Source organism: Diadema setosum, chromosome 5, assembly GCF_964275005.1.
Source record: "Diadema setosum chromosome 5, eeDiaSeto1, whole genome shotgun sequence".
NCBI classification, from domain to species: domain Eukaryota; kingdom Metazoa; phylum Echinodermata; class Echinoidea; order Diadematoida; family Diadematidae; genus Diadema; species Diadema setosum.
This window is the reverse complement of record NC_092689.1, coordinates 37,291,612-37,315,306: the sequence shown is the minus strand read 5'-3', so window position 1 is coordinate 37,315,306 and position 23,695 is coordinate 37,291,612. Positions and strand designations below refer to the sequence as shown.

At 38.5% G+C, this 23,695-nt stretch overlaps 1 protein-coding gene across 2 annotated transcripts in view; it reads right to left on the bottom strand.

The window, feature by feature from the left end:
- LOC140229344 (glutamate dehydrogenase, mitochondrial-like) overlaps positions 1-23,695 on the bottom strand; it is a 34,855-nt gene that overhangs the window by 3,167 nt on the left and 7,993 nt on the right. The window contains exons 2-12 of one of the 2 annotated variants that reach the window (XM_072309627.1): positions 22,581-22,711; positions 21,704-21,845; positions 20,089-20,289; positions 18,696-18,835; positions 18,053-18,187; positions 17,204-17,341; positions 14,730-14,867; positions 14,070-14,150; positions 13,408-13,531; positions 11,918-12,072; positions 3,229-4,006 (exon numbers count right to left, since the gene is read on the bottom strand). In XM_072309627.1, the coding sequence (XP_072165728.1) occupies positions 3,887-4,006; positions 11,918-12,072; positions 13,408-13,531; positions 14,070-14,150; positions 14,730-14,867; positions 17,204-17,341; positions 18,053-18,187; positions 18,696-18,835; positions 20,089-20,289; positions 21,704-21,845; positions 22,581-22,711 (1,505 nt within the window). In that variant the 3' untranslated portion in view covers positions 3,229-3,886. Of the gene's footprint in view, positions 1-3,228; positions 4,007-11,917; positions 12,073-13,407; positions 13,532-14,069; positions 14,151-14,729; positions 14,868-17,203; positions 17,342-18,052; positions 18,188-18,695; positions 18,836-20,088; positions 20,290-21,703; positions 21,846-22,580; positions 22,712-23,695 lie in introns of those variants that run through there. The other variant, XM_072309628.1, reaches the window with a different exon arrangement.

The following is a 23,695-nucleotide window of genomic DNA, read 5'->3' as shown; positions in this document are numbered from 1 at the left end:
GTCAAGGCTCAGTAGGTTAAGGACTGTATGAAGAAGAGTTGCAATCTATCATTAGTCTGCACAATGGTACACGTTCACACCATCGGTATTGAGCTATGATGGATACCACTTCAATAAGTAATTAAAAACTGCTGCCTGAGTGTCTGCTACAGACATGAAGTAAACCCTCACATATTGATAGGATGTTTAGCCCATTGCATGTTTACCCAGTGATCTTAGGGGTAAGCAATCAAAGTTACATCAGACCAGAACAATGTGATGCACATGTCTTGCTCAAGGATCGGACAACATGTAACTTGAGTCTAGGATTACACTCACTACAGTTTGGGTGCATGGGACTGATGTAATATTTCTCATGCTATGAACTGACCAAACACGTTGTGTTGGTTAGTCAAATATCATAATTTTGAAGTCAAGAAATATGCTGTCTCAATGACACATTTAAGTGTTCTGTGTTGTGATATTCCTACATGATCATGAAGATAAAGATAATTTTCATATATCATTCGCCACGTTTCTTTAAACCAATACTTTTCTCTACCCCTCGTCTCTACGGAAACAGGGGCTTACAAAAATGGCTCCTGTTGGTGAACGTCATCCAACACATTTTATGACACTATTGAATTGCCTCTAGCACTTTTCCTAATGGAGATATGATGTAATTTCATTTGATATGTCTACAGCCTCAGGAATACATCACAAAATGTACTACAGGAACTTGTCAACATAAATACATTGTTAAAAATAAGTCCTCTACTGCATCTGTGCATAATCTATTAAAAATACTATAACTTGATTTCATTTGAATAAATTACACACTTCCGTCAGAGTTTATATCCACTGATTATACATAATTAATAATGTGTAAAACTAGTTCAGCTCATAAATACAGCACTTGCTCGATTTAGTGTGCATCTACTGAGGATGGGATACACATGTATGCAGGATGATATGAAATTCACTTGGTGAATGTAAATGTTAACTTTTCCATACCTTTATTATATGATGAATACATTATCACTTCAGTACTACATGTAGTAATATCTTTGCTTTTCTTACTTACGAAAATAAGTCATCCTACGAAAGTAGGATGACTAGCAAATTGTAATGGGATCGTGCATACAGCCATATCCCACTGCCCAACTTAACAGAGTTGAGAAGATAACATAAACCTTTGATACAATCTGTGCCACCTTATTAAGCATTGATTTGGTTATCAACAGATATAGGACAAATCATATGTGAATTAATGTCTTTTCAATAACATGTAACATGATTACTCTTCAAATGCATTTCTACACCGTTCTGATACACTGGATCTGCTATGGGCTGACTTGAAAATAATCAGTGAAATCACTAATTCTGAGAAGCACTATCTCACACAATGAAGCACATGAACAAAGATTATAAATTTCCCCTCCTGCATTCTAGCATTTTTTTATATGCCATATATTTCATGGCAGCTTTTGTTGTTGATTTTTTTTTTTAATGAGTTAATAGTCAAGGCTAACACTGTAAGTACAGGAATGTTCACATGAAGCTTAATTTAGCAAATTTCATGCCAGCCAAGACTCATGAAATTAAAATACACGCAAAAGTTCTTAACTACACTATCCATTAAATGCCAGCGGATATTTGCAAAAATTTTGTGCGGCGAAAATAACTTGCTTTACAGTATATGTCTCCTGTAACACAAACAAATTGTATAATGGTTGTCGAGGTGGAATATTGTGAATGTCGCTTTTTTTCAATGATAATAATTATATTTTGGTTTTCTGTTATGAGTTTATCCACTAGCAAAATTGTCTTACAAAAGCAGCTTTGTGAATTATGCAGTCATGAAATATAAGGTGCAGACAGTTATATTCTACAGCTGAACAAGGGCATTCTTCATTTCTCAAAATTCTGTGTTTCCAAAGCATCATCTACATCTAAAGGCATTGCAACACAGGCCTCGTTTTAATAGCTATTTCAAAATTTAATAACACAATGAGCAAGACAACAATTTGCGTGTGGCTGAAATGAAAATGCTAGCAGTTCATTGTGTAAAAATCTTGTGATCTATATTTTAGCACACTTTTTGCACAAGAGTGTCAGAAGTAACACCCTCGAGCACAATCTTGGAGTGTCTTCTGACGTATTGTTGAATCAAATTCCATGTGCTGGGGCCTTTACAGTCAGGAGATTCCCAAAAGCAAATCAATACAACTCAAAAACAACAACAAAACAAAAAAGTAATCATTACTATTCTCAGCAACTTCTGCAAATACAAATTTCCTATAAAATCCTTACACAGCAATAAGATAAACAAATAAATAGAAAAAAAAAAGGCACACAGCACAAGAGCTTGACATTCAGAAAACCAGGTAGATTGTATCAAGAGCAGCCATGGCTAATTCCGATTTCAGATGGCAATAATCACAAGTGGGTGCACTTTCATTAGTTTCATATTCTCGGGCTGAGCTCTTTGAAGCATTAATGAAAGACAACAACACTGTCCTCTAGAGTCAAATAAAATATTGGCCATATCAGCTCTTCCTTGGCCTCATTCACACAGAGTAACTGTGCATCCAAATTGCCTATGAATACATTAAACAGATTGCCTTTTCATGAAAATGTGTCTTTTGTTTTTCTGGCTGTTCCAAAGGGAATATCAATTACAATGAATCTTGCCAGACAGAATTCTAATGACAAGCACACTTTAATGAATGATCCCCAGTTTATCCAAGTCTGGAACTGTGGTAAAGAGTCTCAAGTTTCCATCATGATTATTCAGAAAACTGCTTAATTCTGAAAGCAGTGTAGGTGCTTAAAAGTCTAGTTATATGCTGGATAATGTCTAATCATTACAGAGTGGACTAAAGTGTAGTTACTGGATGCTGAATATTGACTTTTCAGCTCAATGCACTGACCAGCTGCCACTTCTTGCTCGTGCCTGTACAACTCTTCATGTTGTTTTATTTCAGTATATTTGGTTTTGTTTCCCTATTAAATTTCATAGACCTGCAGTTTTCACATGTTCAGAGCAAAGGAAGCCATATCCTCATTAAGTTTGGAAAGAAAACAATTCATAGCTGCAGTTGCTGTGTTTACAACAAAATAAAAAGTACACTAGCTCAAACTTCCAGCCCAGAACATCCGACATCATCATTCACAAATTCATGCTTGCAAATGCTGCTCATTAACATATCCATGCTGACATACTACCATAAATACTTGACAACCATCTTGAACTGCTTTCTGTATACAAAAAGGCAGATTTATTAGGTGCTTCGCTTTTCCTTATAAAGAGTATGGACATTAAACAACTTGTCATTTTACTGTTTGTTTGCTTTTTCATCACGAGGACATTGAGGAAGATTGCTCGGGGTCCAAATATCTACTATGCAAGGAATGTGGGTCAGAAAAACAGTCCATGAGTGCGTTCAATGCGCATCTCTTTGATCACTGTTTTGAGTGCCTATGTTACTCTCACAGTAAAATTTGTAGTTTCCTTTTTGTATGCAGATGATAGCCTTTCTGACACTCCTGAAAAACTTGCAAGCCTTAATTCACTTTACAACCCTGTTACCCTATTACACTTTACAAGAAAACAATGTCTCTTGACCCCAGACCCTTTTTTTGCATTACAACTAACTCTATTTTTGTTTCACATACTATTTGTAATTTGTTTTTTGTTTGTTTATTTGTTTTGTATCTCTAGATAAGTTCAAAGTACAGATATGATTTCGAACCTGATATGCACTTTGGCTTGCTTGGCACATCCTAGTCTGAGAAAAGTTTCTTGGGCACAAAACACATAAAAGACTACTTGAGTAACAAGAATATGCTTACTCTTCAGGTTCTTACACTACTAAAAGTCAAATAAATATTAGCTAGATGAGAATTATGTGAAGGTCAGGCCAGCATCGTTGTACGTCAGGAAGATCTTCTCGATGGAGTTGACGTATGCAGCCGTGCGGATGTCGAGACCCAGGTTGTACTTCATGGCCGTCTTCATGATTTGCTGAAAGATACAACAGAATGCATTCATTGTTTGCAATGCATTCAAAAGCAATCATTTGGTAATCAGTGAATGATAAAAGCACAATCTAAGGATCCCAGTGACATGAATGATAGTGATGACATCTTTGGATAATGGACTGACACAATTTGACTATGACATACAATCACATTTGGCAAGAGAATATGGGATACGGGTCATGGTGAATAAGATCAAACAAGAAAGGGGTTTTCCCCTGGATGAGTATTGCTGCCATTTTAGGACAAATATGTTATTGACTTATGTCAGCATGTTGTGACATCATCATAACAGTATGCAGAAGTTAAACATGCCTTTTCAAAGATACTGGAAACTGGAAAATTAGTTTAGCATGCAATAGATTTAGATCATTAAGTTTAGATCATTAGAATTGGGATTGCTGATTACTTTTTGATGGTATAGTACAAGTATGATGGCAGCTGTGGAATCTTTTGAATGTTGGTGTTTTTTTTAAGAAAACGGAAAGCTTTTTGTTAACTCTTAATGGAAATCAAGGCATGAAACAGAAAAAAACAACATTGGGGTGGTGGTGCAGAATGCATCTGTCAGAATGATTTGATGTCTTGTTGATTTTTATTTGATTTTATCCCTTTAATATGGTTGGTAGGGATTTCTTGTAGCATTGGCTCATCACAGCTCTGCTGTTGTCATCAGTGTATAAGCTTGGTATTCTAATGGCAGTCTTGTTGCTACAGGCAGTTATCCAAATTGTTTTATTTTCAGAGCATAGGTGAGAGAGGCACATGAGATTCAGAAGATGGTAATGTAAAGTTCAAAAAGTTTCAATGTGATTGCAAGCAGCAATAAACTCATGGCTACTTTATGAGTCATGGGGCAATAGATTATCATAACATTCAGTTCATGGCCATAGCACAGTATCACTTAAAGAACATTTTGTCTTAACCCTAACTAGGCCGGGGGGGGCCTCCGAGGCCCCCCCCCCCCTCGACGTTTCGCGCGATGTATCGCTATCGCGAGAAGCTATCACCGCGACGTTTCATGACTTTTTTCTTTCGAGTCTCCTGCATCTTTTGACACCAAATTTGCGATGCCCGGGTGCGCGGTTCCGAAGTTGCGCATAAATATGCACGTACATGTCAGACCAAAAATTGCTCAAAAACGTGAATTTGTGTACAATTTCAATGCAAACTGTGTTTACAGGCAAATTTCATAAAAGCATGATTATTTTGGGGTTTTATTGATTAAAATCAATTAATAACGTATTTTCTTGTTCGGAACAATGTCACAGACAAATTTCATCGAAAAAAACAATGAAAAACATAAAGTCGAAAAAACAAAGAAATACATAAGAAATTCAAAAAACAATAAAATACTTAGGAAATTTTTTCTGATTGCGCAATTTTTTTCTCTTACATTTGCTAAGGACACTAAAAAGAATATTTACACAAAAAATGTGCCTGTTTTGAGCTTTATTTAGTGATTTATACCAAATTGTCTGATTTCATGCATCATTATGCATAAATTAGCATAATTTAGTGTAAATGATAATTTTTGAAAAAATTAACTTCATGGTACTTTAGATTACATCATAGGCAATGCGTGTGCCAATTTTCGTCGCGATCGCGCGGTCGACAGCCGAGATCCGGAGGGGGGGCCTGGGAGGCCCCCCCCCCCCCCCCCCCCGGCTCTATCATCTACCTGAATAGCCCGGCCTAGTTAGGGTTAATCATTTATAGAAAAAAAAAAAACATCAATTTTCCCCTTGGAGATCTGCTTAGTACTTCCACGGAAACCATATCAAATGTCATGAATATTGAACTCGTTGAATATCTTTGGGGCATGCAGAAATGGCTAGTACAAATGGTCAAAATGAAGATTTTTTAGTAAATGGTGCATTCAAAACACTTTCTCATGCATAGAATCTGTATGACCATGTTATCTGACATTTTGAAATGATGAAACACAATGGCAACATCAGCTGAACACTGAAAATAGACAATCTGGTTGCAAATGTGTAGCAAACATAATCAGGTATGTAGTAGCTCAGCACTGAGCACTGTTATAGTATTAGACTTTAAGAATCGAGCATGGGGACAGAGGGAGCAAACTCCATGGCATAATTATAACGGTGGCATCCTATATTGTTAATGCATGACTGACTTCCAATCACTGTCACTCACGTGTTTTTGGTGTAGGATTTGTAACCTTCCTAATGACCCCTTTATATAACAGCAGTCAGAATATTTTTTTCTCTTTCAACTGTATAGAAGAAACAACATACTTTCTCATCCCCAAACCAGTGAGTAGTACAGTAGGAAGTGAATCCCCAAATTCTAATCTTTTATGTCCAGCATCTTGAGATAAACTTTGGCAGGCATTGGACAGACTGGCAACCAAGAGGGTCACGACCTTTGTAACCGCCCAGTTCACAACACTGCACATCATCACAAGGTGGGAAATGAATGGTCCGATCCATGAAAACAAAGAAATGCAGGGGAGAAAGACAAAACTGCACAAGACCTATGTCAAACACACTCAGCTGGCCTACTAGCAGGATGCGCCAAGGAGGGAAAACATGAGAATATCACAACACATGCAACCTGAAGTACACATATGTACCAAAGATCAGAACATTAATCAGTTATCAAGAAAAGCAACATTAACCTGGCAAGGTGATTCTTTCAATCAAAATCAGATAGTACTCCATCAATGTAACAGTATTTCATTTGTGGCAGTATGGTAATGCCAGAAAATGGTCCATGCATCATTTTCACAGGCTGCATCAAAACTGGCCAAATGCCAGTTTGGCACTTAAACATCAATGCACACAGAACAAATCCACATAAAAACAAAAATAACAATAAACACAGCCACACACAAACACCCACACACAGAATAGTCCATTATAAAGCAAGTACAAAAAGTATGTGAGGGAAAGCCTGTTGAATCCTTAACCTGTTCAAACTGGATCAGGCCAGAAACAGTACATACAGGCAGCATTCAGTGCACAAACCAACTTGATTCTTTACACAAAGTTGAACAAAGTTTAAAATTGACTCATAGAAGATCAAAGTGAATCATGAGTGGACTGTATACAATGAAGATCCTTGTTGGTTAAAGCAAGAATCATAAAATCTTGCATGAAAGACAGGTGAATTAAAGTGATGATTTCCGCACTTTGGTGTAAGGGTTACTGTATTAAATGCAACATAAATCAAGAGCAGAAAGCTGAAGATTATCATTTGATACGGAATGATGAAACTATGAGTTTAGAAACAAGCACAGTTAGGAAGATAAATGAACTTGGAGATGGCAGGGTTTGTACAGAATCATCAGTGGTGTTAGATATCCAAGAATGAAGGATGAAAACAAAAGAACGAAAGGTAAATGCAGAGAAAACAAAAACACCGCACAACTATTTAAACTTTGTTGCTTACCCCAAAATAGGCAGGTCTTCAGTGAGCACCTTTCAATCTCTTATGTTCTGCGATTTCAGCCGCGGTCTCACAATCCGATCACTTTCTTTAAACGTTTCTAAATCTTCCCTAACTTGTGCCTAGCACAGTTGATATTGTGATAGCAACAGACGCTGAGCTCTGGTCACATTCTTCTGACACACGTGAAGTAACTGGCACTTCAACAGTTCATTTTTTTTTTTTTTTTTGCTTAACTTTTCCTTCAGAGTGTTTTGCAAGAATAAAGGGCTAATCAATAGCATTTCTTCAACAAAACACACATTGTGAAGGTTCCCAGTGGTCTGTTTTGTCCACATCTTATTCCCTGCATCACCTAACCACTGACAGACAAATTGATGAATGTTTTTTGCCTTACAACCCTTGCAAGAATGCATTATATCTGACAAAGTCATCAGTCATCTTTTCAAGGGGCTGTGAGGAGGTTTTTCTGCTGCATCTTTGTGAGTCTAGAGTCAATCTACTGTTTGATAATTAATGTTAACTCAAGTATTGGGCTGTCTAATAAAGGTAGTAAGGGTGCAAAAGAAGAGGGGGAATTAATCAAGAGAACATCTCAAAGGTAGAGCGAAGAAAGTACCACAATCAGCAGACCATGAGAAAGATATTAGGACAGACAAAAAGAGATAAAGTACACAATTCTTCATCAAGGATAGAGACTTGATGCAAGTATTTCAGATGGGGGATAATTTGACAAGAACATGCTGGTCAGAGAACAACTCCTCATCGAACGATTATTGAGGTGTCAACAGTTAATTGTGAGCTTCTGTCAGTCAAGGGTCAGTGACTGTCAACCCTGAGTAGAACACCACAAACAGGAAGAAAACCAAAAGGTTTAGAACTTGACAGGTCACACTAAAGGCTTGAGCTAACATCTCATAGTTAGATTCCTTAAAAAAAAAAAAACCCACAAAGAACACAAAAGAGAGCAGGGAGCACAGGAAGAAGCACTGATGCAATAATTTGGAGAGGCAAAAAAAAAAAAAAAAAAAAGCAGAGAAATAAAATGAAAAAGCAAGTGACGATGAAACTGTCCACCTTCCGGGGGGGGGGGGGGGGGGGGGGGGGGGGGGGATGAAAATTTCCCTGGAGACTTATGTAATCTTATGATCACATGAATCCTGATGCAATACCCACCACTGGTCACATTCTGACTTAATCTACACATTCTGCCCTTCATCAAATTAAGTCACAACCTTACATCAAAGTGCTGAATTTCCTTTTCTCTAGGGCTGCAGTAGACTCGACAAAAGTCCCTGATTAGCTTTGGATGTACTTATCGTTTTCATGTGAACTTATTCACTTTGTAAAAAGGGTTTGTTTGTTTTTTTGCATTTCGAGGAGCAAAATTCCCTGCTTAAATTGGAATCACGATCTTTATCTCAGAATATCAATATACACCCAGCTTCATTTGGTACATTTTATTGCCATTGATGGTTTATGCAAAGTTTGGTGCATATTCAACTTTGCAGAATATCAGCAGCAAGCAACAGCTTGGCAACAATGACCAGTGCATTGTGGGTAAGGCTTGGGGAGTGTGATTTGATATTTCATTCATTCGGCAGCTACGCACTGGAAATCTACTTAATGTTCGCCAAACAATCCAATGTACTGTATTATCATTTTCTCTTGTTATACTTTGGAATTTTTTTTTTCTTGCACACCTGAAAGCTTACAGGAAGATAGCACACATCAGAAATATTCATACAAGGGAATACTTCGTAGACTCCACGTGTGCATGTATGATTCAGAATTAACCTATTTGCACATTCATCTCCAGGTATAGCGATGACATCTTCTCTGTTGTTCTCGAAATCAACTGCCATCAAATGAAATGCGACAGACATTTTCCCTGTATCACACTCAAGCATCAAGAAAACTACAACGTCCAGGACAGGAGACAATAATTACTGTCCTGTCCACAAAACATACATTCAAAACATACAAACTTAACAAGCACACACACGTTTTAAACACACATGCACACATTGAAATATTCAATCAACTCAAGATGAGGAAAGCGGATCACTTTCTGCTGCTGCTGCTAACAGCAAAGGCCACCGCACAATACACGACTGTGCCACGATTTACCAGTTGCATTACTAGAGATGTGAGCCGGGTGGTACAACCAGTCACATGACTTGGCAACACACTATACGATCAGACTACACAGCTAGGCTTACAACTGTTCTGGCTTCAGTACATTTACTGTAGCGTGATCGGATGAAAGTCCACAACCGGTTGTAATAATTTTACATGTCAAATCTCTATGACTGGCATTGAGACCCAGTTGTAAGACTAGAAACTGGCAAGGCCAGTGACGTCACACCTTCAGTCTTAGGACATACATTGTACTACCGGTAAATCGTAGCAAAGCCGTGTAGTGTGCAGTGGCCTTTAGTCGGGTCATGGCTTCAATCTCCCTCTCTCTTCCGCTCCATTCTACTATCAACCTGCCTTAAGGGGGTATCTCACTGAGCGGCGAATGTTTGTGAACGTAGCGAATTTGGGATTTCGCCAGGGTTCGTAAAGGGTTGCAAAAGGTTCATTAACAGTTGCAAGAAAGTTCGCAAACGGTTTTTATTGTCTCAAACAGTTTTCTTGTCGCAAAGAAATTTTGAACATGTTCAAAATTTCTTTGCGAACCTTTGCGAATTTGTATTATCGCTAACAGTTGCAAACATTCGCAAAACACTCGCAAGAATTCGCAAACGGTCGTAATACGGTGTCGCTAACATCTTTATTTGATTCGCCACTGCTAGCGAACAAGTAACCATATGGTTGCTATATAAAAGCTCCTGAAACAGGCAAGGTTCCACTCTAAGAAAGTTCTTAAAGCTCTTGACATCTCCATCATGTAATTGCTTCAAAAACTTTTCATATTGACCAAAGTCTGTCCTCTGCAACAACCGCTCTCTGACCCAAACAGTCTTTCCTTTCTTCTTTCATTCTTGTTTTTCTTTATCTTCTTTCTCTAATGCTGCACGATAGTGTAGCAGCAGCCTGGCAAAGCAGCTCTTCAAGGATAACAGCACACTGAGCCTCTTCTTGGCAGAAATCTATTTCCATATACTGGAAATCCATCTTGAACGGTTGTCACAAGAGATCTGAATTCAGTGGAAGGTTGTACGTTCGTTTTATGGGTCTCACTTTACACAATCGCCTGGTACTTTCCTAGGTCCCAGAACATTCGCAAATTGTCGCAAAGGATTTGCAAACAGTCGCTAATATTCGCAAAACTGTCGCTAACATTTGCAAAATTGTTGCTAACATTTGCTAACAGTCGCTAATAGTCGCCACCTGTGTTTCGCAAACACTTTCGCAAACATTCGCTCAAGTGTTGCTAATTGTCGCTAAACATCGCTAAAAGTCACTAACTGTCGCTAATGGCAGAAACGAACCTTGATTTTTCGCAAATATTCGTCAGAAAAGTTGGCGAATCTCAAATTCGCTACGTTCGCAAACGTTCGCCGCTCAGTGAGATACCAGCTTTAGGCAGCGTGGCTGTATGTTGCTGAGATCGTGGGAATGACTGACACTTCAGAACAAACTTCCCTCACACAGCAAGCCTTGATGTGTGCCTCAACAGGCCTATGCATCATCTGAACTGTCATATTCTTTTTCTGCCACACACTCTAACAATCATTCATCTTATCCTGCTACTCTTGTGTGCACTAACTCATCCGTGAAATTAAAAAAAAAAATCAACAACTGCATGTTTTCATACCTAGTAACTTCACCAACTCCTCTCAATAAGATATCTGTTTGACAGAGGTGCAATATTTCACCTTTTCTTTTCACCCTTAGCATATTTTTCCCCATCTCATATAGTAGATCATTCTGCATACACTATGTAAGTCTTCTTTCCAAGTGTCCTTCTTCTTTCTACCATTAGTGACTTGTTCTCCCATTTTACCCATCACAAGTGCAATGAAATCAGAAAGCTGAAGCAGCTGTGGCAAAGTCAGAAGATGTATTGCACACTGTGTGAAACTTTGCAATGACTGTCACTCAAAAAGAATTGCATCTACTGAAGTAACAAGTCAAATTATCACATTTTACAAACTATAGGCTCATATTTGACATGACAGTTGCAACTACTGGAGAACTGGAAAATATGGCCATAATGACTATGTCAATGACCAAACTTGCATTGACCCTGGAGAAATATTTTCTTAAACTTCACTGAAAAAAAAAAAAAGCCATCCAACTCTCTGTCTAAATTGCCCACAGTCCTTACACAGCCAGCATTTCAGGTTATAGACAAAGAACACTTGCTTAAACAGATCAGTTGTCTTGTTTTCTGTGGACGATTTTAAGAGGTAGGAGTGATAGCATCTCAAAGACATTGTCCTCGCTTTGTTCCTCATTAGTGGTCATGTACATATGTGTGTGTGTGTGTGTGTGTGTGTGCATGTGTGTGTTTCTGTCACCCTCTTACCCTAGCCGATCGCTCCATGGTGTAGGACAGTCCACTGTGGACGATGTCTTTCTCGCTGGCACCAGCAATGCGATCCTTGAATTCGTCCGAGGGCAGGATGGGGATGCCACTTCCGTGCCTACCAAACTTCCTCTCCAAACTCTCCTGGACACTCTCTGCAAGAAAAAGGATCAACAATGTCATGAGTCAGCTGGCCTTGTACCTTTGGTATAAATGGTATCATTCTCAATTCATCAGATTCCCAATGCCATAGAGTTCTCTCTTACAGGGCAATTGGCTTATTGCACCTTGGAATGACTGGGTAAGTTGCTGCCACTGAATGTAATTTGGAAAAGAATTCCTGAATGCTATTAGTCATATATGCTTGGATTATCCATTCAAGAGGGGATGATGTTCAGCTATCGGCAGCATTATTTCAGCACCATTCATGCCTGAAAGCATGAATCCAGCTACAGCAACGACTTTCCTCTTTGCAATATCCTAGCGGTGCCCCTATTTATTACTGTATACGCCATATATTTAGCGAATCTAAATTTTCACGAATCGGGACTTCCTTAAGATTTTGTGAGTGGTTAAATTCGCGATCGTGGAGTACTGTACTGAATGGAGAAATGTATACTGTACGAGCTGAAATTTTCGCAGTGGTTTTATTTTCGCGAATTTCGTGAATCGCTTTTGAATCGCGAAAATAACAACACGCGAAAATAACAACGCGCAAATAACTAAGTTCAGTTAGACCCTCGCAACCGCGAAATTAACAACACGTGAAAATGTCCTCGAAGGACCAATTCGCGAAAATATCTGTACGCGAAAATTTCAGCTCGTACAGTACATGTGTGTCACATTCATATTAGCCTTTAAACAAGGCGACTCGCTCTGCGTGCCCCCATATAGCGCGTTTACCCCACAAACCTGTTGGCCGGCGAGCGGAGCGAGCCGCCTTTATCCACTCGTTCAGGGATGTGTACTTTTGTCGTTGTTGTTGCTTTATATTCTTCGACAAATTTGCGTACAAATTTGACGCAGAAAATACACACGGCACCAAGGCAAGCCTCGTTAATATTAAGTAGAATAAGAATAGTTAACCAATCATAATTACGATCGCTCACCTATTCATTGCCTTGCCTTGGTGCCGTGTGTATTTTCTGCGTCAAATTTGTACGCAAATTTGTCGAAGAATATAAAGCAACAACAACGACAAAAGTACACATCCCTGAACGAGTGGATAAAGGCGGCTCGCTCCGCTCGCCGGCCAACAGGTTTGTGGGGTAAATACACAATCACGCCTCACTGAAAATAATTCACAGACTATTTAATTTTCAAAAATTAACAAGTTTCCCATCATGTCACATTGCAAAAACTACTGCAAGAACCTACTGAGGTAAAATCCCTCCACATTAAGGATTATAAAAAAAAAAATGATAAAAAAAGAAAGAGACAAAAAAAAAGGAGAAAAGTGATGTACCCTAACATAAGGACGTACAACTTACCAAGAAGATACTGATTAGAGTCCCTCTCGTACTTGAAGGTCAGACGACCGTAGCTGACATGGTTAAGGTTCTTGAGCCACTCAAAGTAGGAGACAGTTACACCACCAGCATTGATGAACATATCCTGGCATGATGAGAGGGTACAGCAGTTAGATGGGCATGTACAGGTTAGAGATGAGCTTCAAAGCTTTGAGAAACCACAGAAAATCTTTTACAGAGCATCCCTTTATTTTCTGTCATAGAATGGGAAAGCTTGACAAAAACATTTTGAAGATATGATAAATTGACGGGAAATCAATCTATCACCTCCTACTTGAATAATATAAGTATTGACACTGTTATTCATTATCAAACAGGTTTACTTATCTACCATGCTCAATGCATTTACATCAGTTTTAGAAATATTTACATTGTACCATACAAAGGACTTGATGAGTTCTACAGATTAACTACGAAGTTAAAAAAACACGTAAACTTTTATGGCATTCAATGTCCAACATCTCCCATATTGATTGTGGTATTTATCAATAATTAAAGCAACACATCCAAAGGAGTCTTTTTACCAAAGGAATTAATCACACAAATCTCTTTTTTCTCATTCTAGAATTCAGTGCTCATCATCAGAGCAAACAGACAGGTCTTCACTACACATTAACACTTACTGGTATCACAAGCACATTCTTGTCCAGGAGGATTTTATCAGCTGCAGGTGTTGTGGGGCCATTTGCACCTTCTGCGATGATCTAGAGTGCAGGTGAGAGAAGTGGGAAATAATTTTGTTATCTGGTAACTTGGTGGTCCTTTGGAAACATCCCTCCCTGTCCCTGTCTATCATCTAGTTAGAAGTTAGGAGAAATGCAGCTCACTAAGATTGATCATACTTTCCACAATGCTTACATGTCTACATGGTAAATACTAGCCAATTTTCCAAACTATATTTGCGGAGGGAAGTTCAACATATAACCAGGTACCCTCATAACTGAACATCCCATGTCACCAAGAGATATCTCTAACAGAATAGCTGTAAGCATCTTGCTGCCTCACCTAAGAAACATAAGCCTTTTGCCTATTGTTTCTGAATAAATTTGCCAAATGTTCTTCTTTCAACAACAATAACCACTCTATCCCCTAAAGATGGTTCTTGGAAAGATGGGTGGCTGGCATGAAGAGATCAAAATATGGGGGAATGCCCTGGATAAGGTGAGAGTTAAGAATCACACAGAACATGTTTAATATTGTGCATAACCTTCTTTGATCCCCCCCCCCCCCCTCGCCCTGGCAAATTAAAATAGAGTGTTGGGCCATAGAGCATGGAAACATACCTTGGCCTTGATGTCGTGAGCATTTTTGGCAGTGATCTGCTTCTCCCCGGCACAGGGGACCAGAATGTCACACTGGGTCGTCAGAAGATCCCCATCATACGCCTCTGCCCCTGGGAAGCCCACAATGGTCCCATGTTCCTGAGGAAAAGAGAAAGTAGATGCACAAACTTTGATACATCACATGAGTTGGCAAACTAGAAGGAAGGAGCTTGACCACCTTCCATCAACAGCAGAGATTTGTTGCATAATTTCATAGCTGCTATTACATATTGCACTAGAGCACTGAATAAAACTGAGTCAAATGCTTCATGACTTTGTAGAAGAAATGTTCATTGCTCATTTAACCTATTAAAAGTGTTTCAATTCTATTCAATTCCTCATTAAGATGCCTTGTTTCTCATACAGACACAATATTTTGCCCATCACATCATCAGTTGCATGTATACTGTGACAACAACAGATAGTTTGTTGGTTTTCTTGGTTACCAATGCCAATCTATTTTTCATACAGGAACTGAGACAGTTTGAAATTTGTAGGCTACAAACATTTATCATGAGAGATTTTTGCCATTTGGCCAGTCTGCCCTTCCGTGAGCTTCGCATGATTTTGTTGCTATTGTTGTTGCAACGACTTGAGGAGAAACTGCAGATAAATTGAACTACATACTTCTAAAAGCTTAACGCCAAATAAAACTAGAAATGTCGCTACGGCGACTGATGCCTCCGCCATAATGCATGATTCTCCCAATAGGTGTATAGTACAATATCTTGACAATGTGTGATGACAGTTTCACATAACTGGCAAAATATCGAAATAACAGGTTTGTCAGAAATATCTTGAATGTTCACTTTCCACGAACTGGGTTTGCTATAATTGTCTATTAAAGAGTGCAGGTACACATATTTGGGGAATTGAAAATTTTTACTTGACTTCTGACCGACCTTATTATAAGTTTATGCATTGAGTATAATTTTCAAGGTATGAAGAAAGAGTGTAATTACAGTACAAAATATTTTTTTTTTCATTTAAACCTGACCTTTGACCCTTAACCTTTGACCTTTGACCTTCTGGCTGGAAATTTCCAAGAGAATCTCCATCAAGTAATACATGTACATATATTAAACACTTTTAAAACTAATAATGCAATCATTGCATATACTAGTATGAGGGAAATACAGTAGTAACATTTTGAGGAGTTGACCTTGACCTTTGAACCCCTGACTATTGACCCATGACCCCTAAATTCCCTAGATAATCCCTGCCAGTCAGTACATGCATATGTACCATGTTCCATGAAGATACATTGAACCATTTGCGAGAAAAGTGATATTGCAACATTTTCACCTAACCTTTGACCTTTTGACCTTTGACCTTATGACATGAAACTCTCTCTAGTGAATCCTTACGCAGTAGTACATGTCTACACTAAGTTTCAAGAAAATAACTGCGGGCATTGCATAGATATGGGGGAAATAGCAACATTTTTAGCATTTGACCTTGATCTTTTGACCTTTGACCTCTTGTCAATGTCACTAGAATCTACTCAACTAATTGTCCCATCATACATCATCCTTGGACCAAGTTTGGTGAAAGCTGCTTCATCCAGTTTTGAGTTATCACATAAACAGATAAATTTTAGGATTTGACCTTGATCTTTGACCTTTGACCTCTGTCCGATTTCACTGAAAAACTAATCAAGTAATTGTCCCATCATACATCATCCTCCAACAAAGTTTGGTGAAATTTGCTCCATACAGTCTTGAGTTATCGCGTAAACGGATACAATTTCATGATTTGACCTTGACCTTTGACCTTTGACCTTTAGCCGATTTCACCCAAAAGCTTATCAAATCGTTGCCCCATCATACTTCATACTTGGACCAAGTTTGGTAAAATTCCAGTAAATATTACTCAAGTTATTGCGTAAACGAAAGCGGACGGACGTACGGATGGACGTACGGACGTACGTACGGACGTACGTACGGACGTACGTACGGACGGTTGGACAACCCGAAAACATAATGCCTCCGGCACCACTTCGTGGCGGAGGCATAAAAATCATATACTAGTACACAGCACTCAATACTCTTCAAAGATCCGTTTGACTGTGCAGTTCCCTGTCCTCTCATATCTAGCATTTCTGCCAATTTTGTTTTCTAATTAGGTTCCCCCCCCCCCACCCTTTGAAAAATCCATTCTACCAACGAATCTTGATCTACTCAGCTGCATCAGCTAGACATAAGCCAAATCCAGATATGAGAAACTATACTGAAAAACGAGGAACATTAAACTTGCATTTAAATTTCACATATTTCGCAAGAGCCAAGATTTGGGAAAAATTACCTTACCTTAATACCTTACATTGTGCATGCGTTGTATGCCAGTGACAATTCGGGAAAAAAAAAAAATCATGCCAGGAAAAAGGCTGTCGGATCTAATTCGCAAAAAATGTCAATCTTGCTTGTCCCTCTTACCAGCTTGTAGTCCTCCAGTTCCTTGGGGTGGATGCCGCTCGGGTTGTAGATGCTACCATCAATCTCCATGACACCGACGCAGCGCGCGCCAAAGCGGTGGAGGTACCTCATCGAGTGCAGCCCCACATTACCAAATCCCTACAAAATCATTAAAAAAACATGCATAAAGTATTTATAAACACACATAACTTCCAACTTGTGACATTAATAATCGAGCCAACAGCTGCCCGTCATCATTTTGTCTCACATACTTATATTCAATATATGTTTATTTCATATATATTTATAGTATATCTTTGACATATACACTGTATATCTATTGCATATTTTTACAGACACTTCCACACCAATTTAGCAGCACTTGACAAAACAATTGAAGCTTGTCACAGGATAATAAAACCTCTTCATTTATCTGTGGTTTTTGTTCATTTTTTTTTCCCGCATAATATCTAACGAACTATCATTTGTCTCCAAAAAGCCAAAAGTCTGCAATCAAAAGTGAGTAATTTTGAGGGTAAAATGATACAGAAATTCACAGATAAGAGATTCCCCATCCCCATGCCAATCCCACTCTCCCCCACCCCCCCCCCCCCAAAAAAAAAGGCACCTGCATGCTAACAGCAAAATGCGCTTTGAGCATATTGACATGGTGGCTATAGCCTTTGCAATCACTACCACAACAATAAGAGCTTGATTTGATCCCAGTATATAATCAACTACAGACGACATGAGAATAATGGGTACTGACATGATAGAACTTCAAGGGGAATCATGTGATTCATTTGAATGAATTGAATGAATGATTTTGACTCACACTGAAAGACACAGCCTTCACATGGCCTAAATTACCTGTATAATGAACGTCTTGTCCCCAAAGCCAGGTGTGAGCCCGACGGCGCTCATGTAGGACGCCTCGTTGACAAAGTTTTCCACGCCGTGGTAGACGCCGCGGCCGGTGGCTGAGATACGTCCATGTATACCACCCTGAGAAATGGGATTACGACATTCACCTTCAGTGAACCATGTGAAGAGGGACTGTACCATAATTTATATAATCAACGCTGCTTGAAAGCTTTATTTCATCATGTGGCATGCCACTGGTCCTTAAGTCAAGCTTTAAGTTGAAGCTCAAATTGCTCATCCAATAATATGTATTCTGCTTTTTGTTGATCAAATGTCACATTGGATTTTTGATTGCATGTGTGAATATAGAAATGAAACAAAGTGAAATTCTATGCAAGAATGAGATATCACACTTATAGGACACAATGACTGTGGGTGTAACAACAGCATTGTGCCAATGTTCTTGATAAAGCATATCTTCCAAAGAGTGTGACTGAAAATACAAACACCAATATGTGCAGATGCTGATGTGTGTTGTGAGTCTTTGCTGGTGTTAGTGTCCGTGTAAGTCCCAAAATACCAATGTAGGTGCATATTTGTGTGAATTACAAGTCTTTGCTGGTGTTAGTGTCTACAGTGCAAGTCCCACCTGTGTAATTGGCTTCCCCGTGACGCAGGCATGCGCATTGATGTCCTTGAAGCCCAGGGTGGTGGCGTAGGTGTCAGCCATCCAGCTCATCTCACGCTCACCTGTGCCCATGTCGGGGGCAGGGACGTCAATTCCAGGCCCTGACATTGGTGATTGAAGAAAGAAAGAACTGGGAACTTAAACTCTATTCTTGGGGGTACTACAGAAAATATTGCAATCTAAACAGTGCACACTGAGTTTCCTTCCACAGGATGAGCACTATTACAAATCCACTTAGACAGGTGGAATTTGAGGTGATACAAGAAATTATAAGTTAATTGGCCAAAGCAATTTGTTTCATAAGATTTATAGCTGTATCCTTACAAGCAGACAAAAACTGGATATGATAAGCTTGATGATGGAGCTGATGATAATGACAGCATTGAGAGTGCTCTCAAGAGATAGCTAGAATTCATCTAAACTGAAATAAATTCATGGGAAGGCACAAATACTGCTCCTGCCAGCAACTGCAGTATCAGTACCAACATTGAGAAAATTACCTGCACACTGCTTTCACATTATACATCATCATCAAACATGGTTTTTCAGTCACGTTTAGCTGCTATCTCGCTTCATGACATTTGACTCGCAACTATTTTCCCAGCACAAAACAATCAATGTACTGGCAAGGTAAAATAGTAAATGTTTGAAACCCTTGAATATGACCCTGAATATCGTTGCTCATAATATGCAGACACTGCGTCCCTTATCACAGTAGAAGACACAAAGAATCCACTCTCAGCATTGGAAATTTATATTTTCTGTCATCCAATAGTACGAGTTAGTATACATGATCAAGGTAAGTCAAAGAACTTTAGCGAAATCATAAACACAAGCTGCAGATCATAAGTATATGTATGATCTAGCCTTCCTCCATTGATGTTCCACGATAGCATATTTTTACTTCTTCCAATGTAGGTTATGTTTTCATCGGCGCTGGTTTGTTCGTTAGTTAATTTGTTTGTTTGTCAATGTGCAGAATAACTCAAAAAGTTGTGCACGGATTTGGATGAAACTTGCAGGAAAGGTTGAGAATGGCACAAGGAAAAGATGATTAAATTTTGGTAGTGATTTGGAAATATTTATGGATTTTATGAAGGATTTTCAATATTTTGGCAGGTATGGTCAACGAACTTGGGAGTTCAAGCTGCGCATTTTTGAGGTTTTCATACGCGCACTAAAGTGTGTGCTCTAGTTTCTGCTAGGGCGAGGCGCGCCGCGCAGCCGAGGGTTTATGACAAAACAAAGGCTTCTATATTGGGAAGTCGGGTGATTTTTCAGCATGCATACATATGGGTGGAAATCACTGTCCTCTATGGAAGAGCAAGATCATCAATGGAAAGTAGCTGGTTACCAATGAATCCTTTCTTGGCAAGCTCGATGGTAAACCTCCTTGTGATCTTCTCCAGCTCCTTCAGCGAGTACTTCTTGGGGTTGATCTTGATGCCTCCCTTAGCTCCTCCAAAGGGAACGTCCACCACTGCACACTTGTAGGTCATCAGCGATGCCAGGGCCTTCACTTCATCCTCACTGACATCCTCACTGTAGCGGATACCTGGAGGCAAAGTTGTCATGACAACAGGAGGACAGTTAGCATGTGCATTCACATTGTGTCTTGTGATGACATGTGATCTAATATTACTATTTGTTTTCTTTTTTTTTCCATCTAATGCTGATTGTCAGTCAGATTCAACAAGACCAATCTAAAGAGTAACACTGGTTTACCATACAAATATAGAAATTTCATGAATAACAACACAAATGTCATCGCAGGATAATTAAAGGACAAGTTCATCTTCATTAACATAAGGATTGAGAGAATGCAGCAATATTGGTAGAACACATCAGTGAAAGTTTGAGGAAAATTGGACAATCGATGCAAAAGTTATGAATTTTTTAAATTTTTTGTGTTGGAACTGCTGGATGAGGAGACTACTAAGGCTTGTGATGTCATATGAGTACAACAGTATAAAGAAAATGTAAAGAAAATTCAACATATTTTCACTTTTTTCGCATAATAAAAGAGCACTTGACTTGTCTCTTTCTAAAGGCAATGGGAATAATATTATCCATAACATACATTTGTATGTCAGTAATGAGTCAAGGGAATGTGTACCTTTTTCAAAAGATGAAATTTTGTGAAATTCTCTTTATATTTTCCTTATATTGTTGTACGCATGTGACATCATACACTGCAGTAGTCTTCTCATCCAGCGGTGACTGCACAAAAACTTCAAAAATTCATAACTTTTGAGCGGATTGTCTGATTTTCCTCAAACTTTCAATGATGTGTTCTACTAATATTGCTACATTCTCTCAATCCTTATGTTAATGAAGGTGAACTTGTCCTTTAAGTGTACTATAATTTGTTCATAGGAATAATTGGAATTGTTCATAACTTATGAATGGAAAGAATTTTAGTATACTGTACGAGCTGAAATTTTCGCGGTGGTTTTATTTTCGCGAATTTCGCGAATCGCCTTTGAACCGCGAAAATAACAACACGCGAAAATAACAACGTGAGAACAGATAAGCACAGTTAGACCTCACAACCGCGAAATTAACAATACGTGAAAATGTTCTCCTAGTAGCAATTCGCGAAAATATCTGTACGCGAAATTTCAGCTCGTACAGTATCACATTAGTGGAATCATATACCTGCAGATTAAAATATCTGACTTGAAAACAGAAGGAAATGTCAATGGAAACAGACAACAATTGGGAAAAGATTAAGAAAAACCATCACACAATTTATGAGTGGCATACTTTATGACATCAGAAGTTTGCAGCATTTTGCCAAAAAGTCATTATCAATTCAGATGCATAAACACAAGACCTTAGTCAAAAAGGTCAGTCAAGACATTGCCTGACTCATGGATCACCAAGTTAGTCAAGGCAGAGTGTGACCGTCAGCCAGTCAATGTGGTGGCTGACACCACACTATCCACTGTGTCTGGGACTAAACTCACCTCCCTTGCAGGGTGTTCTATGCTGGCTGTGTTGGGCCCTGTATGCCTCAATCATTTCAAAGGACCCATCGTCCCTCAAGAGGGGGAAGTTGATGCCAATCACATGGTTGCACGGCTTCAATAACTTCAGGATTCCTTGAACCTGAGAATTCAAAATAAAACCATCATCAAGTTGATATACCAGTACCTGACCAGTGGATTTTTAAAACCCTTGAATGGTAGACTTGTGCTTTTTTTGAAAGTGCATGCTGGTTATGAAAAAAAAATAGAAAAAAATTAGAAAACTCCAGAATAAGTTTAAAGTTGTTTTTGGAACCACTCTCCTGTTTGACAAATATTGGGTTCTACTGTGAGAGTGACAGACAGACAATCACGTTATACAATAATCTTTGTTCACAAGCCAGCAAATCATCCATCAGTCATTAAATCTTCTAAATATCGTATTTCAGGAAAGCAAAAAGACAAACAAACAAATTTTTTACCTTTCCAGAGAATAATGATTTGCCATGAATACAGTACAATTACTAGTACCTCATTAAAATGGAACAAAGTGATTTATTTGTAAGACTGCATCCTCCTTCCTAGGCTGATGATTGTAGTTATGTACATGTACTGCATGTTGACATTTTCAGTCAACATCACTGCTATGTTCGCTGTCATGGTATCTATTCGATAATATTAACACTTGAAGACTAATTAACAAGCAATGGAGAAAAGAAAATATTGCTGAATGGCTTACTAATGTACGAGCAGGCAAGTTTAATGCAATTATGCTTCTGCGATTATGCTTCAAGCAAATCAAGAATATAGAAAAACAAAAACAAAAACAAAAACAAAACCAATGTAAATATTTTTCTGACCTATATGTATGACCTACCCTTAGCCTCTTCTCATTTGCTGATTCAGGTCCCTTCAAGGTGTCTACAAGCTTGTCCTCAACCAAGGCGGCCCCACGGTCATAGAACAGCTCCACCATTTTGAAAAAGTTTGGGTCATCTTGAACTTCCTCTAGAGTGCGTGTTTTTTTTTTTTTTTATGATGTCATTGTTGATGAGAGAAACAAAAGAAGGAAGCAAAAATTCTCATCAATACACACAATCTTTTGGGCACATTGTATGTATACGAAGCATTCCTTTGCATCGTAATTCATACTGCTCAATGTTACACATGAATAGTATGTCTTAAAAGACAGACCAGGGGCCCGTTTCATAAAACTTGTTATCAGTGACAACTGCCACATTTCTATTACAAATTTGCTCTCAGCCAATCAGCTGCAAGGATTTCAGTAGCTTGTCACATTTATGACAACTTGTCACTGATGACAAGTTTTATGAAACAGGCCCCTGGTGGTTGCATGTATCAAAAGTTCTACTGTAACAGTAAATTTGAAATTGCATCTGCAGCATAATTCTAACATTTACAAACTGTTTGCAGACGGAGAGGCACTGTCAAATATATATATATACTGTACATGTGTATATATATATATATATATATATATATATATATATATATATATATATATATATATATATATTATACAAAGTACAATGTAGCTGCGTACCCTCATCTTAAAGGGGACCTCCGGATGATTTTCAGACTTTTACATCTGAACAACTACAAATCAGCTAAACTGAGTACAGAGTTTCAGAATTTATAGTGATTGGGATGAGGAATGAGAATGTTTTCAAAATTTATAACAAATTGCAATGAGCAAGGATGATGACATGACAGCCTCACCATAAGAATGCATGAGTTGGGGCACACGGAAGCAGAACAAAAGAAGAAGGCATGCATAGATTCTTCACAGGTGAACTTGTTGAGCAAGTGGTATTGTAATGGCATTGCACTGCTACATTTCTGAAATACAATGTATATGAGGCTCTGATGTCATCAACACTGTTCAGTGTAATTTGTTTGAGATTTTCAATTTATTGGTTTCTTTGCTCAAGGACCACAACAAATTCCAGGAATCTATACATGGAGCTGTTG